Here is a 19464-nt window from a genome sequence, read left to right on the forward strand (position 1 = left end):
GTATCCTTGGCAACTCTTCTGTTACTTCTGTCTCTGTGGAGGTATACAGTATGTGAAGGACAGTATCCTTGGCAACTCTTCTGTTACTTCTGTCTTTGTGGAGGTATACAGTATGTGAAGGACAGTATCCTTGGCAACTCTTCTGTTACTTCTGTCTCTGTGGAGGTATACAGTTTGTGAAGGACAGTATCCCTGGCAACTCTTCTGTTGCTTCTGTCTTTGTGGAGGTATACAGTATGTGAAGAACAGTATCCATAGCAACATTTCTGTTACTTCTGTCTCTGTGAAGGTATACAGTATGTGAAGAACAGTATCCATAGCAACATTACTTGTACCTCTGTCTCTGTGTAGGTATACAGTATGTGAAGGACAGTATCCACAGCAACATTTCTTGTACTTCTGTCTCTGTGTAGATATACAGTATGTGAAGGACAGTATCCTTGGCAACTCTTCTGTTACATCTGTCTCTGTGTAGGTATACAGTATGTGAAGGACAGTATCCTTGGCAACTCTTCTGTTCCATCTGTCTTTGTGGAGGTATACAGTATGTGAAGGACAGTATCCATAGCAACATTTCGGGTACTTCTGTATCTGTGTAGGTATACAGTATGTAAAGAACAGTATCCATAGCAACATTTCTTGTACTTCTGTCTCTGTGGAGGTATACAGTATGTGAAGGACAGTATCCTTGGCAACTCTTCTGTTACATCTGTCTCTGTGGTGGTATACAGTATGTGAAGGACAGTATCCATAGCAAAATTTCTTGTACTTCTGTCTCTGTGTAGGTATACAGTATGTGAAGGACAGTATCCTTGGCAACTCTTCTGTTACATCTGTCTCTGTGGTGGTATACAGTATGTGAAGGACAGTATCCACAGCAACATTTCTTGTACTTCTGTCTCTGTGTAGGTATACAGTATGTGAAGGACAGTATCCTTGGCAACTCTTCTGTTACTTCTGTCTCTTTGTAGGTATACAGTTTGTGAATGACAGTATCCTTGGCAACTCTTCTGTTACATCTGTCTCTGTATAGGTATACAGTATGTGAAGGACAGTATCCTTGGCAACTCTTCTGTTACATCTGTCTCTGTGGAGGTATACAGTATGTGAAGGACAGTATCCATAGCAACATTTCTTGTACTTCTGTCTCTGTGGAGGTATACAGTATGTGAAGGACAGTATCCTTGGCAACTCTTCTGTTACATCTGTCTCTGTGGAGGTATACAGTATGTGAAGGACAGTATCCATAGCAACATTTCTTGTACTTCTGTCTCTGTGTAGGTATACAGTATGTGAAGGACAGTATCCTTGGCAACTCTTCTGTTACATCTGTCTCTGTGAAGGTATACAGTATGTGAAGGACAGTATCCACAGCAACATTTCTGTTACTTCTGTCTCTGTGGAGGTATACAGTATGTGAAGGACAGTATCCTTAGCAACATTTCTTGTACTTCTGTCTCTGTGGAGGTATACAGTATGTGAAGGACAGTATCCTTGGCCACTCTTCTGTTACTTCTGTCTCTGTGCAGGTATACAGTACGTGAAGGACACGGTCCTCGGCAACTGTTCCGTGACTTCCCTGACCCAGGACAACTGGGACGACAGGATGCAGGACCCCCAACATGTGCGGATAGCCACCGCGCAGGAGTTCTTCCATTTCGACAATACCTATAGTTACACAGGCCTGGTAAATAATGCACTTTGTTATCTCATATAAATTATTGGAGGCCACAATGATATTATATTTGTTTATTTATTTGTTCAATTTTCAATCAAATCACGACATGATATTATATAACACTTAACTATCCTCTATAACTATAAAGTTTTGGAAATGTATATTGTTGTATGGTGGTGTCTCGCTAAATGACTTATTAGCCTTCCTGACCCGTGAAGATCCATGCTTGTCGTAAAAGCCGACTGTGCTTGTCGTAAAAGGCGACTAACTGGATCAGGTGGTCAGGCTCGCTGACTTGGTTGATGCATGTCATCGTATCCCAATTGCCTGGGTCGATGCGCATGATATCTATCACTGCTTTGTGTCTAACAATATAGAAGCAAGCAAAACTGTACCCAGGTACTTAATGGCTTATCATGCCAAGATATGGCTAGCATTAAACGAAATAGGGTAAACACGACAATCGGTTGCCTCCCTCATCACTGGATGTAGCATTACTGTCTCGTCAATGCATAGCTTGTCAACAAGGTCCAAGGCCTTACTAACTTGCATGCTAAAGTGATTAAAATTGCTTCAGGTTATGAGATATAGAGAATCTCACGAGTTGATAAAAGTGGGAAAACTCCGAGGCTTGCCGAGGATTTTTTCCACTTTTATCAACGAGTGTTGATATATTTCATATCATAAGACACGAGGGTGAGATTTTATTTATCATCCAACATCATTCTTCTTCCAATTTTTTCAGTTTGTAGACAGTAATTAGCAGTGTCTTAAGTGTAAAAAGTACTGCTTACAGCTTCAGTAGCAGAGCCATTAGTGATGTCATATGATTGTGACGTCATGGTAACCAATGACGTCACAATGGTCTGCAAAGCATTGTGATGCAATTTCATTGCAGCGATATCTACAGTGTAGATATCGCTTGATCTCACCAAGGCGATATCTCCTGTGGGAGCCAAATGAAGATCTATCAAGAGACAATCAAACCCTTCAGTCAAAAGCTTTATGTGTTTGAAGGTAAACGTGTTTTTTTTCCAAAGAACCACCTTTCGATTTTTAGTAATTCTTCACACACATTTTTATTTCTTATTCTGACAACTTATATCCCAAACATTATTCTAGTCGATTTGACAAACTGACATTAAAGACGATATGTTTCTGTTTAAAATCATCTATTGTCGTTGCTTCATTCAGATACGTGTTTAAAACGGTTGAGCTATTTGTCTACTTCCTCAGAAATCAATCCGCAACGTTGACTGTGACACGTGGTTGTCCCTCAGGACGGACTACCCGCCGAGTATGCCTACCAACTCTACCTGGGAGTGGGCCTTTGTCTCCGTAAGTGTCCTTTCTTACATTTCGCTCGCTTAGTGCTGTGTTCATTCTAACGTTTCTCTCGCTAAGTGCTGTGTTCATTCTAACATTTCTCTCGGGAAGTGCTGTGTTCATTCTAACATTTCTCTCGGTGTTTGCTGTTTTCATCCTAAGATTTCTCTCGGTAAGTGCTGTGTTCATTCTAACATTTCTCTCGGTAAGTGCTGTGTTCATTCTAACATTTCTCTCGGGAAGTGCTGTTTTCATTCGAACATTTCTCTCGGTGTGTGCTGTTTTCATCCTAAGATTTCTCTCGGTAAGTGCTGTGGTCTTTCGAACATTTCTCTCGGTGAGTGCTGTGGTCTTTCGAACATTTCTCTCAGTAAGTGCTGTGTTCAGTCGTACATTTCCCTCGGCAACTTTTAACGTTTCTCTCGGTGTGGGCTGTTTTCATTCTAACATTTCTCTCGGTGAGTCCTGTTTTCATTATAACATTTCTCTCGGTGAGTCCTGTTTTCATTATAACAATTCGCTCGATAAGTCCTAGGCCTGTGTTCATTATAACATTTCTCTCGGTGAGTCCTGTGTTCATTATAACATTTCTCTCGGTGAGTCCTGTGTTCATTCTAACATTTCTCTCGGTGAGTCCTGTGTTCATTCTAACATTTCTCTCGGTGAGTCCTGTGTTCAATCTAACATTTCTCTCGGTGAGTCGTGTGTTCATTGTAACATTTCTCTCGGTGAGTCCTGTGTTCATTATAAGATTTCTCTCGGTGAGTCCTGTTTTCATTATAACATTTCTCTCGGTGAGTCCTGTGTTCTTTATAACATTTCTCTCGGTGAGTCCTGTGTTCATTGTAACATTTCTCTCGGTGAGTCCTGTGTTCATTATAATATTTCTCTCGGTGAGTCCTGTGTTCATTCTAACGTTTCTCTCGGTGAGTCCTGTGTTCATTCTAACATTTCGCTCGGTAAGTCCTGTGTTCATTATAACATTTCTCTCGGTAAGTCCTCTGTTCATTATAACATTTCTCTCGGTAAGTCCTCTGTTCATTATAACATTTCTCTCGGTGAGTCCTGTGTTCATTATAACATTTCTCTCGATAAGTCCTGTGTTCATTATAACATTTCTCTCGGTAAGTCCTCTGTTCATTCTAACATTTCGCTCGGTAAGTCCTAGGCCTGTGTTCATTCTAACATTTCGCTCGGTAAGTCCTGTGTTCATTATAACATTTCTCTCGGTAAGTCCTCTGTTCATTATAACATTTCTCTCGGTGAGTCCTGTGTTCATTCTAACATTTCTCTCGGTAAGTCCTCTGTTCATTCTAACATTTCGCTCGATAAGTCCTAGGCCTGTGTTCATTCTAACATTTCTCTCGGTGAGTCCTGTGTTCATTCTAACATTTCACTCGGTGAGTCCTGTGTTCATTCTAACATTTCTCTCGGTGAGTCCTGTGTTCATTCTAATATTTCTCTCGGTGAGTCCTGTGTTCATTCTAATATTTCTCTCGGTAAGTCCTGTGTTCATTCTAACATTTCGCTCGGCAGGTTCTGTGATCATTCTAACATTTCTCTCGGCAGGTTCTGTGATCATTCAAACATTAGACATACAGAAACCTATGATAATCGTGGGTTCGAATCCTGGTTCGCCCTGCTTATGTTTTCAGATTTGTCAGCACCACGCCCATGTTCATGGGTTTCACCGAAGTGGTACACGTCTGAGACCTGCATCACTTTGGCCTTTCATCCAATATTAAGCTGACACGCAATGATATAACTGGAATACTGTTGAAAGCAACGTTAAAAACAAATGTCTCATTCATCTCTCTGTCTGTATGTCATTATCTCTCTCTGTATATCACTCGCTCTCTCTGTATGTCACTATCTCTCTCTGTATGTAATGAGATCTCTCTGCATGTCACTATTTCTCTCTGTATGTTACTATATAACTCTGTATGCCACTAGCTCTCTCTATATATTTAACTAGATCTCTCTGTATGTCCCCAGCTCTCTGTGCATGTCACAAGCTCTCTCTGTATGTCACTATCTCTCTCTCACTCTCTCTCTCTCTCTCTCTCTCTCTCTCCTGCTCTCTGTATATCACTATCTATCTGTATGTCACTAGCTCTCTGTGTATTAATATCTCTTTGTATGTCACAAGCTCTCTCTGTATATCACTAGCTCTCTGTATGTCACCAGCTTAATCTGTATGTCACTAGCTCTCTCACTCACTCATTCACTCAAGTCGTCTTCTATCCACAGGCCAACTGGACCTCGGGATACGACCCAATCACATACGCCGAGAGCGCCATACCGTTTCAACTCAAAATCTCAGTACCAGGCGTAAGACCTTTGTTCTACATTACCGTATTGTTTAATGCTTGTGGAGACAGATTAGTTTCCCACCGTCTAATGTATGTGGGAAACGAATAATTTCTTTCCCAGCGTCTTATGTATGTTGGTGCAGAATACTTTCCCAACGTCTAATGTGTGTGGGTGTAGAATACTTTCCCAGCGTCTAATGTGTGTGGGTGCAGAATACTTTCCCAGCGTCTAATGTGTGTGGGTGCAGAATACTTTCCCATCGTCTAATGTGTGTGGGTGCAGAATACTTTCCCATCGTCTAATGTGCGTGGGTGCAGAATACTTTCCCATCGTCTAATGTGTGTGGGAGCAGAATGCTTTCCCATCGTCTAATGTCTGTGGGTGCAGAATACTTTCCCGTCGTCTAATGTGCGTGGGTGCAGAATACTTTCCCAACGTCTAATGTGTGTGGGTGCAAATTACTTTCCCACCGTCTAATGTATGTGGGTGCAGAATACTTTCCCACCGTCTAATGTGTGTGGGTGCAGAATACTTTCCCACCGTCTAATGTGTGTGGGTGCAGAATACTTTCCCACCGTCTAATGTGCGTGGGTGCAGAATACTTTCCCAGCGTTTAATGTATGTTGGTGCAGAATACTTTCCCATCATATAATGTATGTGGGTGCAGAATACTTTCCCACCGTCTAATGTATAACTACATATGAATATATACCACATTCACCTCTAACTACATGTGAATATATACCACAATCACCTCTAACTACATGTGAATATATACCACATTCACCTCTCACTACATGTGAATATATACCACTTTCACCTCCAACTACAGGTGCGTATATACCACATTCACCTCTAACAACATATGAATATATACCACATTCACCTCTAACTATATGTGAATATATACCACATTCACCTCTAACTACATGTGAATATATACCACATTCACCTCTAACTACATGTGACTTTATACCACATTCACCTCTAACTACATTTGAATATATACCAAATTTACATCTAATTACATGGTTTGAGGACGATGTTTCAACCCATAAGAAAGGTTTACAAGCAAACATTTGTATTGTTTCGATTTCTTTGTGAATATCCAGTCTCCATATGTCTGAACCATAAAGTAAAATGGGACTAATTTTGGTATCAAAAAATATAAAACATTGATCATATGGGAGTGGCTTTATCATATACAAAGATTTGAAGACACCACAAAGAAAGCAAAAACAAAACAACGGTGCCATACACATGCCATTTTTTAATGTTTGGACAGTATACGACCATTTTTAAAAACAACAATATTCGGTTTTTTCTGAGTTGATATGTAACTAGTGACTGGTTGGTCGGGGGCCCAGTCGTCTAAGGCGCCGCGATTCGCTGTGCAGAGTTGCGTCCCTTGGGCACGCCAGAAACCTTTGATTGTGGGTTCGAATCCCGGTTCGCCCCAATTATGTTTCTAGGTTTGTCAGCACCATACCCGTGCTCGATGGTTTCACCGAAGTGGTAAACGTCTGAGACCTGCACAACTTCGGGCTTTCCTCCCACATGAAGCTGACACGCCGTGAAATAACTAGAATACTGTTAAAGGCGGCGTTAAACCCAACTGACTCACTCACTCACCACAGAAACATTCCAAAACGTTGGTACGTTTTTGTAAACCATATACAGAATCTGCGAGATGCACTACGTCGTCTGCAAATCATAATAGAAATAATTGTATAATATCCGGATGCATTTGTATCCCATGTTCACAGTTTGATTCGATTCTAAAGCTATCGATAGAATGGTCAAGAACATATGGCTAGACAATGAAACATATCTGCTACACTAAAAGACGTGAGAAAACGTTCAGTGTCAAGAGGATCTTTTCTTCTTCTAAATGTGTGTAACAATCGCTGGGTTTCTCGTCTTAAATATCGACATTCTTTGTCAAGCCACCGCCAAACCTACTACAGACCGCCGTCATCTAGCTGTAATATTTCCAAGTGCGGCCTTTAAGCATATTTTAAAAAGATGCATAGAAGTTCAGGATATGTCATATTGGGGATTTGGAGCGCAAAGAAAACCATCATTTATCATCCCTTGCGGTCCACAGTTTGGCATGCAGTACACGATGAACGTCTTCGAATACGACGCAAAGGAACCCAGCGTCATGAACTTTGACATCACCAACTGCATGACGACAGAGCGCCGACGAAGTTTCAGGATCGCGTTCCCCCGTATGTATTCTCCTATAACTGAACACCGTTAGCGGGGGCCAGCTTTAAAGCGATTTAAAGTGTTGACCATGATATATCGATAGTATGGTCAATAAGATAAGGCTGGACAATCAAACATATCTGCTGCACTAAAAGATGTGAGAAAACGTTGGTGTCAAGGGGATCTTGGGTGATCGAAATCCGGACTATTTCCAATCTATGTAATGCAAAGGGAAAATTTCGAAATAAGTAATAGACATTTCATACTTTTGATCTCCAGTACATTAAGCAACAAAGCTGAACGAAATAGGGGATTTAAAATTCGGTCAGTAAGGGCCACATTTTGGACATCATGACACCAAGCAATCTATTTATATCGGGACATTGGCTGTGCAGAGTTGCCTCCCTTGGGCACGCCAGAATCCTGGTTCGAATCCTGGTTCGTCCCGATTATGTTAATAGGTTTGCATCATACCCATACTTGTGGGTTTTACCAAAGTGGTGCATATCTGAGACCTGCATCACTGCGGGCTTTCCTCCTACATTAAGCTGACATGCCATGGTATAACTGGAATAGTGTTCAAAGCGGCGCTAAAACCAACTCACTCACTCACTCACTCACTCACTTACTATTTACATTCCACTGAACTCAAGGACCCGTGAAGATCCGGGGTAGAATAGGTCTTCAGCAACCCATGCTTGCCGTAAAAGGTGACTATGCTTGTCGTAAGAGGGGACTAACGGGATCATTTGGTCAGGCTCGCTGACTTTGTTAACGCATGTCATCGACCCCAATTGCGTGGATCGATGCTCATGATGTCAATCACTGGATTGTCTGGTCCAGACTCGATTATTTACAGACCGCCGTCATATAGCAGGAATATTGTTGACACTCCAGACACACAGTATTTACTGAATGCGCTCCACAGTACTTTGTGCAATATGTGCACAGCTTACAAAAGCCAGCTGTGATAGAAAGGTATGATATTCTGATAAGCTGAATAAAAAAATGGCACAAAATACAATGGCACCCTGAAATCACAAGGCGACCCTGACAAATGACATAAACGTTTTGTCCGGTGTCCGTATAGGTAAATGTCAGACAAAAGCATTGCGTTAAGAGAGTCTTTTTTGTTTCAGAGAAATATACACATATGATAGGTCACAATCGGCCACAATTCAAATACGCCGGCCTCATCGCCATCCTCTCAGCAGCATCAATCGCCCCCATCAGAGTCACACACATTGCGGTAAGGGCGGACATTACCTCGTGGCTTTTTTCTCACGCTTGGTCTTACCCCGGGTCCCTTACTTTCTCCAACTGCGTTACCTAATCTGACCCTAGATCCAATACTTTCTCCAACTGCGTTACTTAATCTGACCCCAGACCACATACTTTCTCCAACTCTGTTACTTAATCTGATCCCAGGTCCCATACTTTCTCCAACTGCGTTACTTAATCTGACCCTAGATCCAATACTTTCTCCAACTCCGTCACGTAATCTGTCCCTAGATCCAATACTTTCTCCAACTGAGTTACTTAATCTGACCCTAGATCCAATACTTTCTCAAACTGCGTTACTTAATCTGTCCCTAGATCCCATACTTTCTCCAACTCTGTTACTTAATCTGTCCCTAGATCCCATACTTTCTCCAACTGCGTTACTTAATCTGTCCCTAGATCCCATACTTTCTCCAACTGCGTTACTTAATCTGACCCTAGATCCAATACTTTCTCAAACTGCGTTTCTTAATCTGTCCCTAGATCCCATACTTTCTCCAACTCTGTTACTTAATCTGTCCCTAGATCCAATACTTTCTCCAACTGCGTTACTTAATCTGTCCCTAGATCCCATACTTTGTCCAACTCTGTTACTTAATCTGTCCCTAGATCCAATACTTTCTCCATCTGCGTTAACTAATCTGACCCTCCATCCCATACTTTCTCCAGCTCTTTTGATCATTCTGACCCCGGATCACGAACTTTCCCCAACTCCGTCCATCTCTCTGACCCGGATTTCATTCTTTCTCCTACTCCGTTTCCCACTCTAACCCGGGCTCAATACCTTCCCAGACACCGTTATATTCTCAACAGCCGGATTTCATAGAGACTCCCCAGAGGCTCTCACTCACGGTGACCGCGGATCCTGCATACAGAGCTGTTGCTGCACGCGACGATGAGTGAGTGAGTGAGTGAGGGTTAACAGCCGCTTTTAACAGTATTCCAGTTACATCACGGCGTGTCAGCTAAATGTGGGAGTGAGTGAGTGAGTGAGTATGGTTTTTCGCCGCTTTTAGCAATATTCCAGCAATATCACGGCTTTACACATTGTACCCATGTCGGGAATCGAACCCGGGTCTTCGGCGTGACGAGCGAACGCTTTAACCACTAGGCTACCCGACCGCCCCGCTTAATGTGGGAGGAAGGCCCGAAGTGATGCAGGTCTTGGCCGTTTACCACCTCGGTGAAACCCACGAGCACGGGCATGGTGCTGACAAACCCAGAAACGTAATCGAACCCACATTCATAGGTTTCTGGCGTACCCAAGGGATGCAACTCTGCACAGCGAATCGCGGCGCCTTAGACGACTGGGCCACCCGTGCCCAAGCACGCGACGATGACATCAAACCAGTTGTGTCGTTGAGAGAAATACCCCCCCCCCCCCCCCCCCCCCCCCCCTCAAAACACAGGATAATAAGAAGAATAAGAATAAGTATAATTGATTTGTAAAGCGCCTAATATCCATCGACAGTTGCTCACTGGTGCTGTGACAAAGTTAAAAAGTAATGTCTATGTACGTGTGCCAACAATCATGAGATCTATTGAAAAGCTGAAGTGAAGAAGTGAGTTTTGAGGAGAGACTTAAACGTTTCCTTAGAAGCAGAGTTTCTCAGATGCACATCTCCGTATTTCAAACACCCACATACATCTTGGATTGCAGATTAACATATACAACCGAACAGCCCATCTGAGCTTCGACCTCACCGACCTTCCACCAGTCAAAGGGGACGTCGTTTCCCTCACGTCTGGAATCTCGTTGGATCTCGCTGCCTCCGAGTTTATACGAAGTGTTCATGCCAACTCATTCCAGGTCAACCTTAAGGTCAACGGAAAGGTGAGACATATATCTTTATAAAGCGTCTGGTTTGTTTGATTCACAAAAAAAGTCAGCATTTCTCTACCTCCATCACGCTGCCTGTTAATTTCGAGTCTGGCAAGGCAAACAATTCATTGAACGCACGAGCAATTTCCAACGTCGTAAAGTCATGGAGCCTGACCACACGATTCACTTCACAAGTGAGTGAGTGAGTATAGTTTTTCGCCGTTTCAGCAATATTCCAGCAATATCACGGCGGGGGTCACCAGAAATGGGCTTCACGCTTTGTACTCAAAAGGGAAAAGTCTTCGGCGTTACGAGCGAACGCTTAAACCACGGGGGGCACGGGTGGCCCAGTCGTCTAAGGCGTCGCGATTCGCTGTGCAGAGTTGCGTCCCCTGGACACGCCAGAAACCTATGGTTGTGGGTTCAAATCCCGGTTCGCCCCGATTATGTTTCTAGGTTTGTCAGCACCATACCCGTGCTCGTGGGTTTCACCCAAGTGGTAAACGTCTAAGACCTGCATCACTTCGGGCTTTCCTCCCACATTAAGCTGACACGCTGTGATATAACTGGAATACTGTTAAAAGCGGCGTTAAACCCAACTCACTCACTCACTCACTTAAACCACAAGGCCACCCCAACGCCCTCTCGCCTCTCACGCAAAGCAATGGAGTACTGAGGGCTTATTCTATACCGGGTCCTTGTGGGGGCGTACTTCCACTATCAGTGGGGTGACGTGAAATTGGGTTTAGCGCTGCCTTCAAGATTGTTGTAAGTGTCAGCTTGTACTAGTCGGGACTAATGCCGGTTGTATAGCTTTGGTTAGACACCATGCCGCAGTTTTACATGGATAGTAAGTGAGTGTTTGTTGTATAGCGTCGCACTCAAAAATATTCCAGCTATATGATGGCGGTCTGTACATATACAGGAGTTTGGACCAGACAATCCAGTGATTGACATCACAAGCATCGATCTACGCACCTGGGATACGATGACATGCATCAACCAAGTCAACGAGACTGAGAACCCGATCCCGTTAGTCATCATCAACAACCCATGCTCGTCGTAAGAGGCGACTAACGGGATCGGGTGGTCAAACTCGCTGACTTGGTTGATGAATGTCATCGTATCGCAACTGCGTGTACGTAAATCGTTGCTCATGATGCTGACCACTGGCACACTGACACACTGTTTGTGTGTGTGTGTGTGTGTGTGCGTGCGTGCGTGCGTGCGTGCGTGCGTGCGTGCGTGCGTGTGTGTGTGTGTGTGTGTGAGAGAGAGAGAGAGAGAGACACCACCAACCCCTAATGTATACCGACTCCGTGCCAGTCAGTTCTTTCATCCGCGTAATACCGAGCTTGAGGCAGGCTTATAACAAGTACCATTTTTGCACATATTTTGGTATGACACGTCCAGGAGATCGAACAATCGACTTCCTGCTCTCTTGACAGAAACTCAATTGCCACTTGACCAGAGAGTCGGTCCAATATGTGGAAAGAATAAACAACCCTGGTTTGTCAATGAGCGTGGATTCATGGCTCAACGGGGCGGGCGGGAAGCCTAGTGGTTAAAGCGTTCGCTCATCAAGCCGAAGACCCGAGTTCGATTCCCGATATGGGTACAATGTGTGAAGCCCATTTCTGGCGTCCCCCGCCGTGATATTGCTAGAATATTGCTAAAATCGGCGTAAAACCATACTCACTCACTAACTCTTGGCCCGACCTTCCGTTCTGCGGGAAAACCTTGTGTCCAAAACAGAACGGAGGCGTTTAAATGTTCATCGAATTGAATAATTGCAACTTCTATTCCAGACCAACTACATCAGTGGGGTACCAGCTTCGCTTGAGGAAATGACTGCAGGACCAACGCCCTTCGTTACCCGACCCCCATCGACAACCCCTGGCACCCAGGGACCAGTGACACAGGGACCAGTGACACAAAGACCAGTGACACAACGACCAGTGACACAACGACCAGTGACACAACGACCAGTGACACAAAGACCAGTGACACAAAGACCAGTGACACAACGACCAGTGACACAACGACCAGTGACATATCATGTTCCAAATCCACGACCCACAACGAGCTACCCATATCAGTTAGTTTCATCGAAGAACGTGCTCTGCGGATCCTCGGGTGGTGGAGGGTATTCTGCGGGTAAGGTTGGAGAGAGCAGCTTTCGCCCCGCTTTACAAATCATACTCGCCGCCAAAAGAAATGCGAACCATAGACACACTTAGAAAAGTATGTACGTAAAGAGGTGTTTCCAATGTGTCTCTTTATTCTTGTCACGATCTGCTCCACGTGATTTCCAAAGTTTACACGCTAATCCTGCACGACACAAATGGTACTTCTAGAGTCATGGACCTATGACGTCACATGTGATGCGTTTTTACATCGAACCAATTTAACATCTCTTGAATATGAGTAAGTCTTTATATATTTGCTTTTCTTTTGGAGGTGAGTACATTTCAGTCATAACACATCCTATATACATTACCGTATCGTCCCAAAGCCACTTGAAATAGAATTACGAAATATCGCGATTAATTACAACAAATATACCTGCATGTTTTCTAGTACTTAGATTTGTTTGTGCGTTGTTTAACGCCGCACCCAGCGATATTCCAGCTATGTGACGGCGGTCTGAAATAATCGAATCTGGAACTGACAATTCAGTGATTGACAACATGAGCATCGATTCACGTAATTGGGATCGATGACATGCATCAACTAAGTCAGCGAGCCTGACCATCCGATCCCGTTAGTCGCTTCCTACGACAATTGCAAGCATAGTCACCTTCTAATACTAAGAATGACAACAAGGTATGAGGCGATGAGGATTAAAGTTATTTTAAAGTCTATTTTGTTAGCAATAAACACCATCGCTGAGTTTTGATCACGTGGTTACAATCCGGGTAAGCGTGGGCAGTCACGTGACTGCAAGCGGCCATCTTAAGCACGAACTGAAAGAAAAAAGGACCGTGTGGGAAATACCCATAATGTCGGAAAGCGCACGTTAAATCCCCAACAGTACGTAAGACAAAAAGCTGCACATGCAGTATTTGAAGGGCTATTGACCTAGCTCGAGATAAGCTGAATAAACCGCTCTCGTTGAAAGTCATATACGCCTTTAGGGCTGGGTTTCCCTCACACATACCAATAAACCTCTAGTGACGTCAGGGGCGGTCGGGTAGCCTAGTGGGTAAAGCGTTCGCTCGTCACGCCGAAGACCCGGGTTCGATTCCCGACATGGGTACAATGTGTGAAGCCCATTTCTGGTGTACCCCGCCGTGAAATTTCTGGAATATTGCTAAAAGCGGCGTAAAACCAAACTCACTCACTCACACTCTAGTGACTTCAAGGCTTTTTTTTCAAATCCGCGTATTCCTCGTAAAGATCGCCCGTGCATATAATGAACGGGACATTAGTCAAATCCCAGGATATTATATAACATCCACGAATGTTCACATATTCTAATTGGCAGTCCTAATAATATGTCCCGTTAGAGGGATTCGCATGGCATTTCACTGATGATTCTCATCTAGCTACCACTTTGAACCCTAAGAGTCAGTATGGTTTTTCGTCGCCTTTAGCAATATTCCAGGTGCATCATGGCGGGGGACACCAGCAATGGCACTTTACACATTGTACCCATGTCTGGAATTGAACCCGGGTCTGCGGCGTGACGAGTAACCACTAGGCTACTCCACCGCCCCTGATCCCTGAGTAACAGTGGTGAATATTTTGACGCCATATTATGTCTTGATATGAATTATTATTGGTAGGGTGTGATGAAAGTTGCTGTTTTTCATAAGTACACGTGTTATAAACGTATATGGGCAGCATCCTCTGAATGTTTCATACATACATTATTGACTGATCCTGGTTGGAATAGGTCTTCAGTGACCCATGCTTGTCTCACTCCGTGAAGATCCGGGGTAGAATAGGTCTTCAGTACCCAATGCTTGTCTCACTCCGTGAAGATCCAGGGTAGAATAGGTCTTCAGTGACCCATGCTTGTCTCACTCCTTGAAGATCCGAGGTAGAATAGGTCTTCAGTGACCCATGCTTGTCTCACTCCGTGAAGATCCGAGGTAGAATAGGTCTTCAGTGACCCATGCTTGTCTCACTCCGTAAAGATCCGGGGTAGAATAGGTCTTCAGCAACCCATGCTTGTCTCGCTCCGTGAAGATCTGGGGTAGAATTGGTCTTCAGTGACCAATGCTTGTCTCACTCCGTGAAGATCCGAGGTAGAATAGGTCTCCAGTGACCCATGCTTGTCTCACTCCGTAAAGATCCGGGGTAGAATAGGTCTTCAGTGACCCATGCTTGTCTCACTCCTTGAAGATCCGAGGTAGAATAGGTCTTCAGTGACCCATGCTTGTCTCACTCCGTGAAGATCCGAGGTAGAATAGGTCTTCAGTGACCCATGCTTGTCTCACTCCGTAAAGATCCCGGGTAGAATAGGTCTTCAGCAACCCATGCTTGTCTCACTCCGTGAAGATCTGGGGTAGAATAGGTCTTCAGCAACCCATGCTTGTCTCACTCCGTGAAGATCTGGGGTAGAATTGGTCTTCAGTGACCAATGTTTGTCTCACTCCGTGAAGATCTGGGGTAGAATAGGTCTTCAGCAACCCATGCTTGTCTCACTCCGTGAAGATCTGGGGTAGAATTGGTCTTCAGTGACCAATGCTTGTCTCACTCCGTGAAGATCTGGGGTAGAATAGGTCTTCAGTGACCAATGCTTGTCGTAAACCACGACTAACGGTATCGGATGCTCAGACTCGCTGAGTTGGTTGATGCTTGTCATCGTATCCCAATTGCGTGGATAGATGCTTAAACAACAAACAAACAAACGAAATATATACAAAGATATTCACCATTTCAAAAATATTTTAAATGCATAAAGTTGGATATAAGTTGGATGAAACACTAACACCTCTCGATTCTATGCAGATGTTAAATCCTCGGACCTTTTTGACCCAATTCATGGATGTTTACAACTGTTGTGAAAACAACGAGCAATTTTTAAGTTTTGTTTGTTTGTTTAACGCCGCACTCAATAAGAATAAGACAATCTAATGATTTATGTCATGAGCATCGATGCACCCAATGCGGATACGATGACATACATCAACCAAGTCAGCGAGCCTGACCACCCGATCCCGTTGGTCGCCTTTTACGACAAGCATAGTCACCTTTTACGGCAAGCATGGGTTGCTGAAGACCTATTCTACCCCGGAATCTTCACGGGTCATGTTAAGAAGTGCACAGTGTTGGCTGTGTGCATGGGAGAGTGTAGTAGATTGGCTGGACTTACTTTCATGAACACCTTGAATTATTAGACATCTTCGTGTCACAGGGGCAATGGCTGGTGTTGCCGTGGCGATGATAGTCGTTGGTGGCGCTTCGGGGGGAGGTCTGGCGATATATCTGTCAAGGAACAGGCGTATCTAGGTCACAATGTAAGTATCACTTTTTCTAATTCCTTACATTTGATAAGTACTATTCGTAGAGTGCCCAGTAAACATTTAAAGATTTTTATGAAAACCTGTCAGGTCAGTCAGATTATCTGACGATCATATCATAGCCAAGTAAAGCCATGAACATCCCGTTAGTCACCTTTTACGACAAGCATTGTCGCCTTTTACAGCAAGCATGGGTTGCTGCATCTCAACAGAAGAAACAAATCATGATAACAATGAAGAAAGATATTACAAAACTGGTATTTTAAGTCTTTCATAGGCATTTAGAAATAGGGAAAACATGAATGACACTTTTTATGGATAGCAAAAAGCGCCATGTAGTCATGGTATTTTCAGTTAGGTCAATGATTATTATTAGATAATAAACAAAATATGTGTTTAATGGAAAACAGTGTGAAAAACTCGGTGGCAAGATGATGGTTGGCGGACTACAATAATAGCCAAGTTATTCTTTTTGTTTTACAGACGCAGGATTTGACGTAAAAACGACATGTGCCGTTGGATGTGTTTTATAAAGAGATCAGGAGCAAGACTACTGTACACCAGCTTGCATCTTACACATATTTTTTTACATTTTTGTAGCGTCAAATATTGTTGTAATAATCCATATTTATCAATTCGCGAATTAACCACGAACCACATATTTTACATCAAATAATTTTCATAATGCCTTTCGTTTAATTTTATCGTTTAGCAAGGGAGGTAACTCATATATGTGTATGTTTGTATATATACATACATACATACATACATACATACATATATATATATATATATATATATATATATATATATATATATATATATATATAAGAGTTACCTCCCTTGCTAAACGATAAAATTAAACGATATCATTAAATTATATATATATATTAGACACCTGATCCGATGGTAACTCAGGTGATTGCTCTTAATCCGGGGAACTTGACAATTCGATCTAATACGATATTTAGGGATGTGGTTCCTATATAGCCCTTAGCATTATAAACTTAGTCAAGCTAACCTTTGGGTTTCATCAAAATGTGTCAGTGTTTAAATTGCATTGCTCAGAGGTTATCCATAGGCATGATGTATAAATACTATTATGATTGCTAGCTATTCTTCCTGGGTTTGTAAATTATTAATTTATTGCCAACTGTTCAAAGAGATAAAGGGAAAATTCAGTGTACTTAATAAACACGTGTTATATGTTGCTGGTTTTGAGGATGTATGTTGGTATGTTTCTGTGCTCAGTGCGGAAGACTAACGGGTGGGTATCGGGGTGTTTTAACAGCCATATTTATTCAGCCAATCGCCAACGTGGAGCGATGAAGCCGAGAATCATGGACAAACTGTTTTCGACAACCAAACTAAATTGTGTCCATTTTACGACATGTCGCGTATTGTTTACGCAAAGGTGAATGAGAGTTGCCCCGGAACATTCGTCACCACTCGCCCCTTTCCGTAATCTGCAAGAAGAAGGCTCGTCCCGGAATAACACGAGTTGGTCACGAATGGCCCCGGAACGATCGTCAAAAATATGAAAACACATCGTTTCGCGGTGTCCATTTGCTTGAACAAATGTTTTCTGTTAAATATTATTAATTAAACTTTAAAATCGTTATCGGCGTGAAAGTGTTCCCTATATGCCTCGATTGTAAAATGGCAATTGGGCGCCGTAGTTATTTGATACTGATTCATAAACACATACTTTTTATATGATCGGAATAATACAAAAGAAAATCATTTTTAATAATTATTGAAAGTTTTTTTACGCTTTTATTTAAAAGTTAAGTGGTCTAGAGAAAAACAGTAAAACTATTCCTGTTTCATTTTGACAGTTACCCTCAATCATTCAAATTTAAAGAACACACTTCTTAGGAAAAGGTAAATGCTCATCTAATAGCATAGGCGTTGTCAGCAATAAATGTCGTTTATGTTTTCTAATTCTTTAGAAATTTACTTAAATGTCTGCCGTTGTAAAATTAAATATTCTGGTATGATTCCCATATTGGATTAAAAATGTCCATGAAAACGGTCAGTTCATATTTCTGTATATTTTGGATTATCATTGACATTAAACATGCTCGTAAAAATATTAATTATTGTCGATCAAAAATACCATTGCACATTTAAGTTTTTCATTAGAATTGCATGGTTCTGTTTACATAAGTAATACCTGTAATTTGAAAGTGATGGCAGATCAAACGATGATTCCTTTCAAAATGACAAAATATATTGTTTTCTATCAAAAATAGCTTTTAATACTTTCTGATCACAAAGTTTAGAATCGGTGATATTTTCGGTGACGATAAATGGGGATAATCTCTCTCTCTCTTCCATGTGTTGCTGGACATCTTCTCGATAGATAATCCGAGAGATAATCGTTTCATTTCTTGGTTCAAAACTGATTTGCCAAAATTTGATTTGCAACATGGATCTATGTACATCACGAGAATCTTTCAAAAGGTTCGAAAGGAAAGACAACAAAATTTCTTACCTTAGAATGATATCACCTTTTTTGTACATATATAGATGTTATTAAATGCAATGATAATCATGTAAACAATGTGAACTTTTCAAAAGAATAATAACAATTGTAAATGTTAAACATTGTATATTATTAATTGTTTTGTTTCTTTGTTATTTAGTGGCGGTCGGGTAGTCTAGTGGTTAAAGCGTTCGCTCGTCACGCCGAAGACCCGGGTTCGATTCCCGACATGGGTACAATGTGTGAAGCCCATTTCTGGTGTCCCCCGCCGTGATATTGCTGGAATATTGCTAAAAGCGGCGTAAAACCATACTCACTCACTCACTCTTTGTTATTTAACGCCGCACTCCGCGCTATTCCAGCTACAGGACAGGAGTCTGTAGAGTATGGACCAGACAATCAACTGATCATGAGCATCAATCTACGCAATTGGGATATGATGACATGTATCAACCAAGTCAGTGAGCCTGACCACCCGATCCCGTCAGTCGCCTTTTTCAAGCATGGGTTGCTGAAGACCAATTGTAACCTTGATCTTCACGGGAATATTAATGATTTGAAAAACAAAGCTGTAATATATTCTACCATGAATTTAGAAAATGTTCGATTCTGATTATTCACAACAACCTCTTATTGAAACATACGACTAGACACACCAATCCCCGCTAGAATTAATATTCATAGAAAAGTACTTATTTCAGTCATTGTCGGGAGGCACTTACATGATATGTAAAATTATTTGTTTCATAATGAAGAGATGCGGTAATAATAGAGCTCAAAGTATATGTTGCAATTCATTTTGTGAAGAAAACACGATAGAAATCGACACAGAGAATGTATGAGTTTTCGGACGCTTAAGAAACATTCGTAGTTT

The 19464-nt window shown here is 42.3% G+C and overlaps 1 protein-coding gene across 1 annotated transcript in view; it reads left to right on the forward strand.

The window, feature by feature from the left end:
* The window catches only part of LOC124140747, a 36106-nt gene extending 17396 nt beyond the window's left edge, over positions 1-18710 (forward strand). Inside the window, exons 9-17 of the mRNA XM_046508464.2 lie at positions 1530-1687; positions 2915-3016; positions 5255-5335; positions 7425-7548; positions 8668-8777; positions 10470-10643; positions 12440-12788; positions 15997-16099; positions 16586-18710. Coding sequence (XP_046364420.2) covers positions 1530-1687; positions 2915-3016; positions 5255-5335; positions 7425-7548; positions 8668-8777; positions 10470-10643; positions 12440-12788; positions 15997-16091 — 1193 coding nt within the window. The 3' untranslated portion in view covers positions 16092-16099; positions 16586-18710. The remainder of the gene's footprint in view (positions 1-1529; positions 1688-2914; positions 3017-5254; positions 5336-7424; positions 7549-8667; positions 8778-10469; positions 10644-12439; positions 12789-15996; positions 16100-16585) is intronic.
* The last annotated feature ends 754 nt before the right edge of the window (positions 18711-19464 follow it).

This window comes from Haliotis rufescens, unplaced genomic scaffold, assembly GCF_023055435.1.
Source record: "Haliotis rufescens isolate VD_foot unplaced genomic scaffold, xgHalRufe1.0.p SCAF_60, whole genome shotgun sequence".
NCBI lineage: Eukaryota > Metazoa > Mollusca > Gastropoda > Lepetellida > Haliotidae > Haliotis > Haliotis rufescens.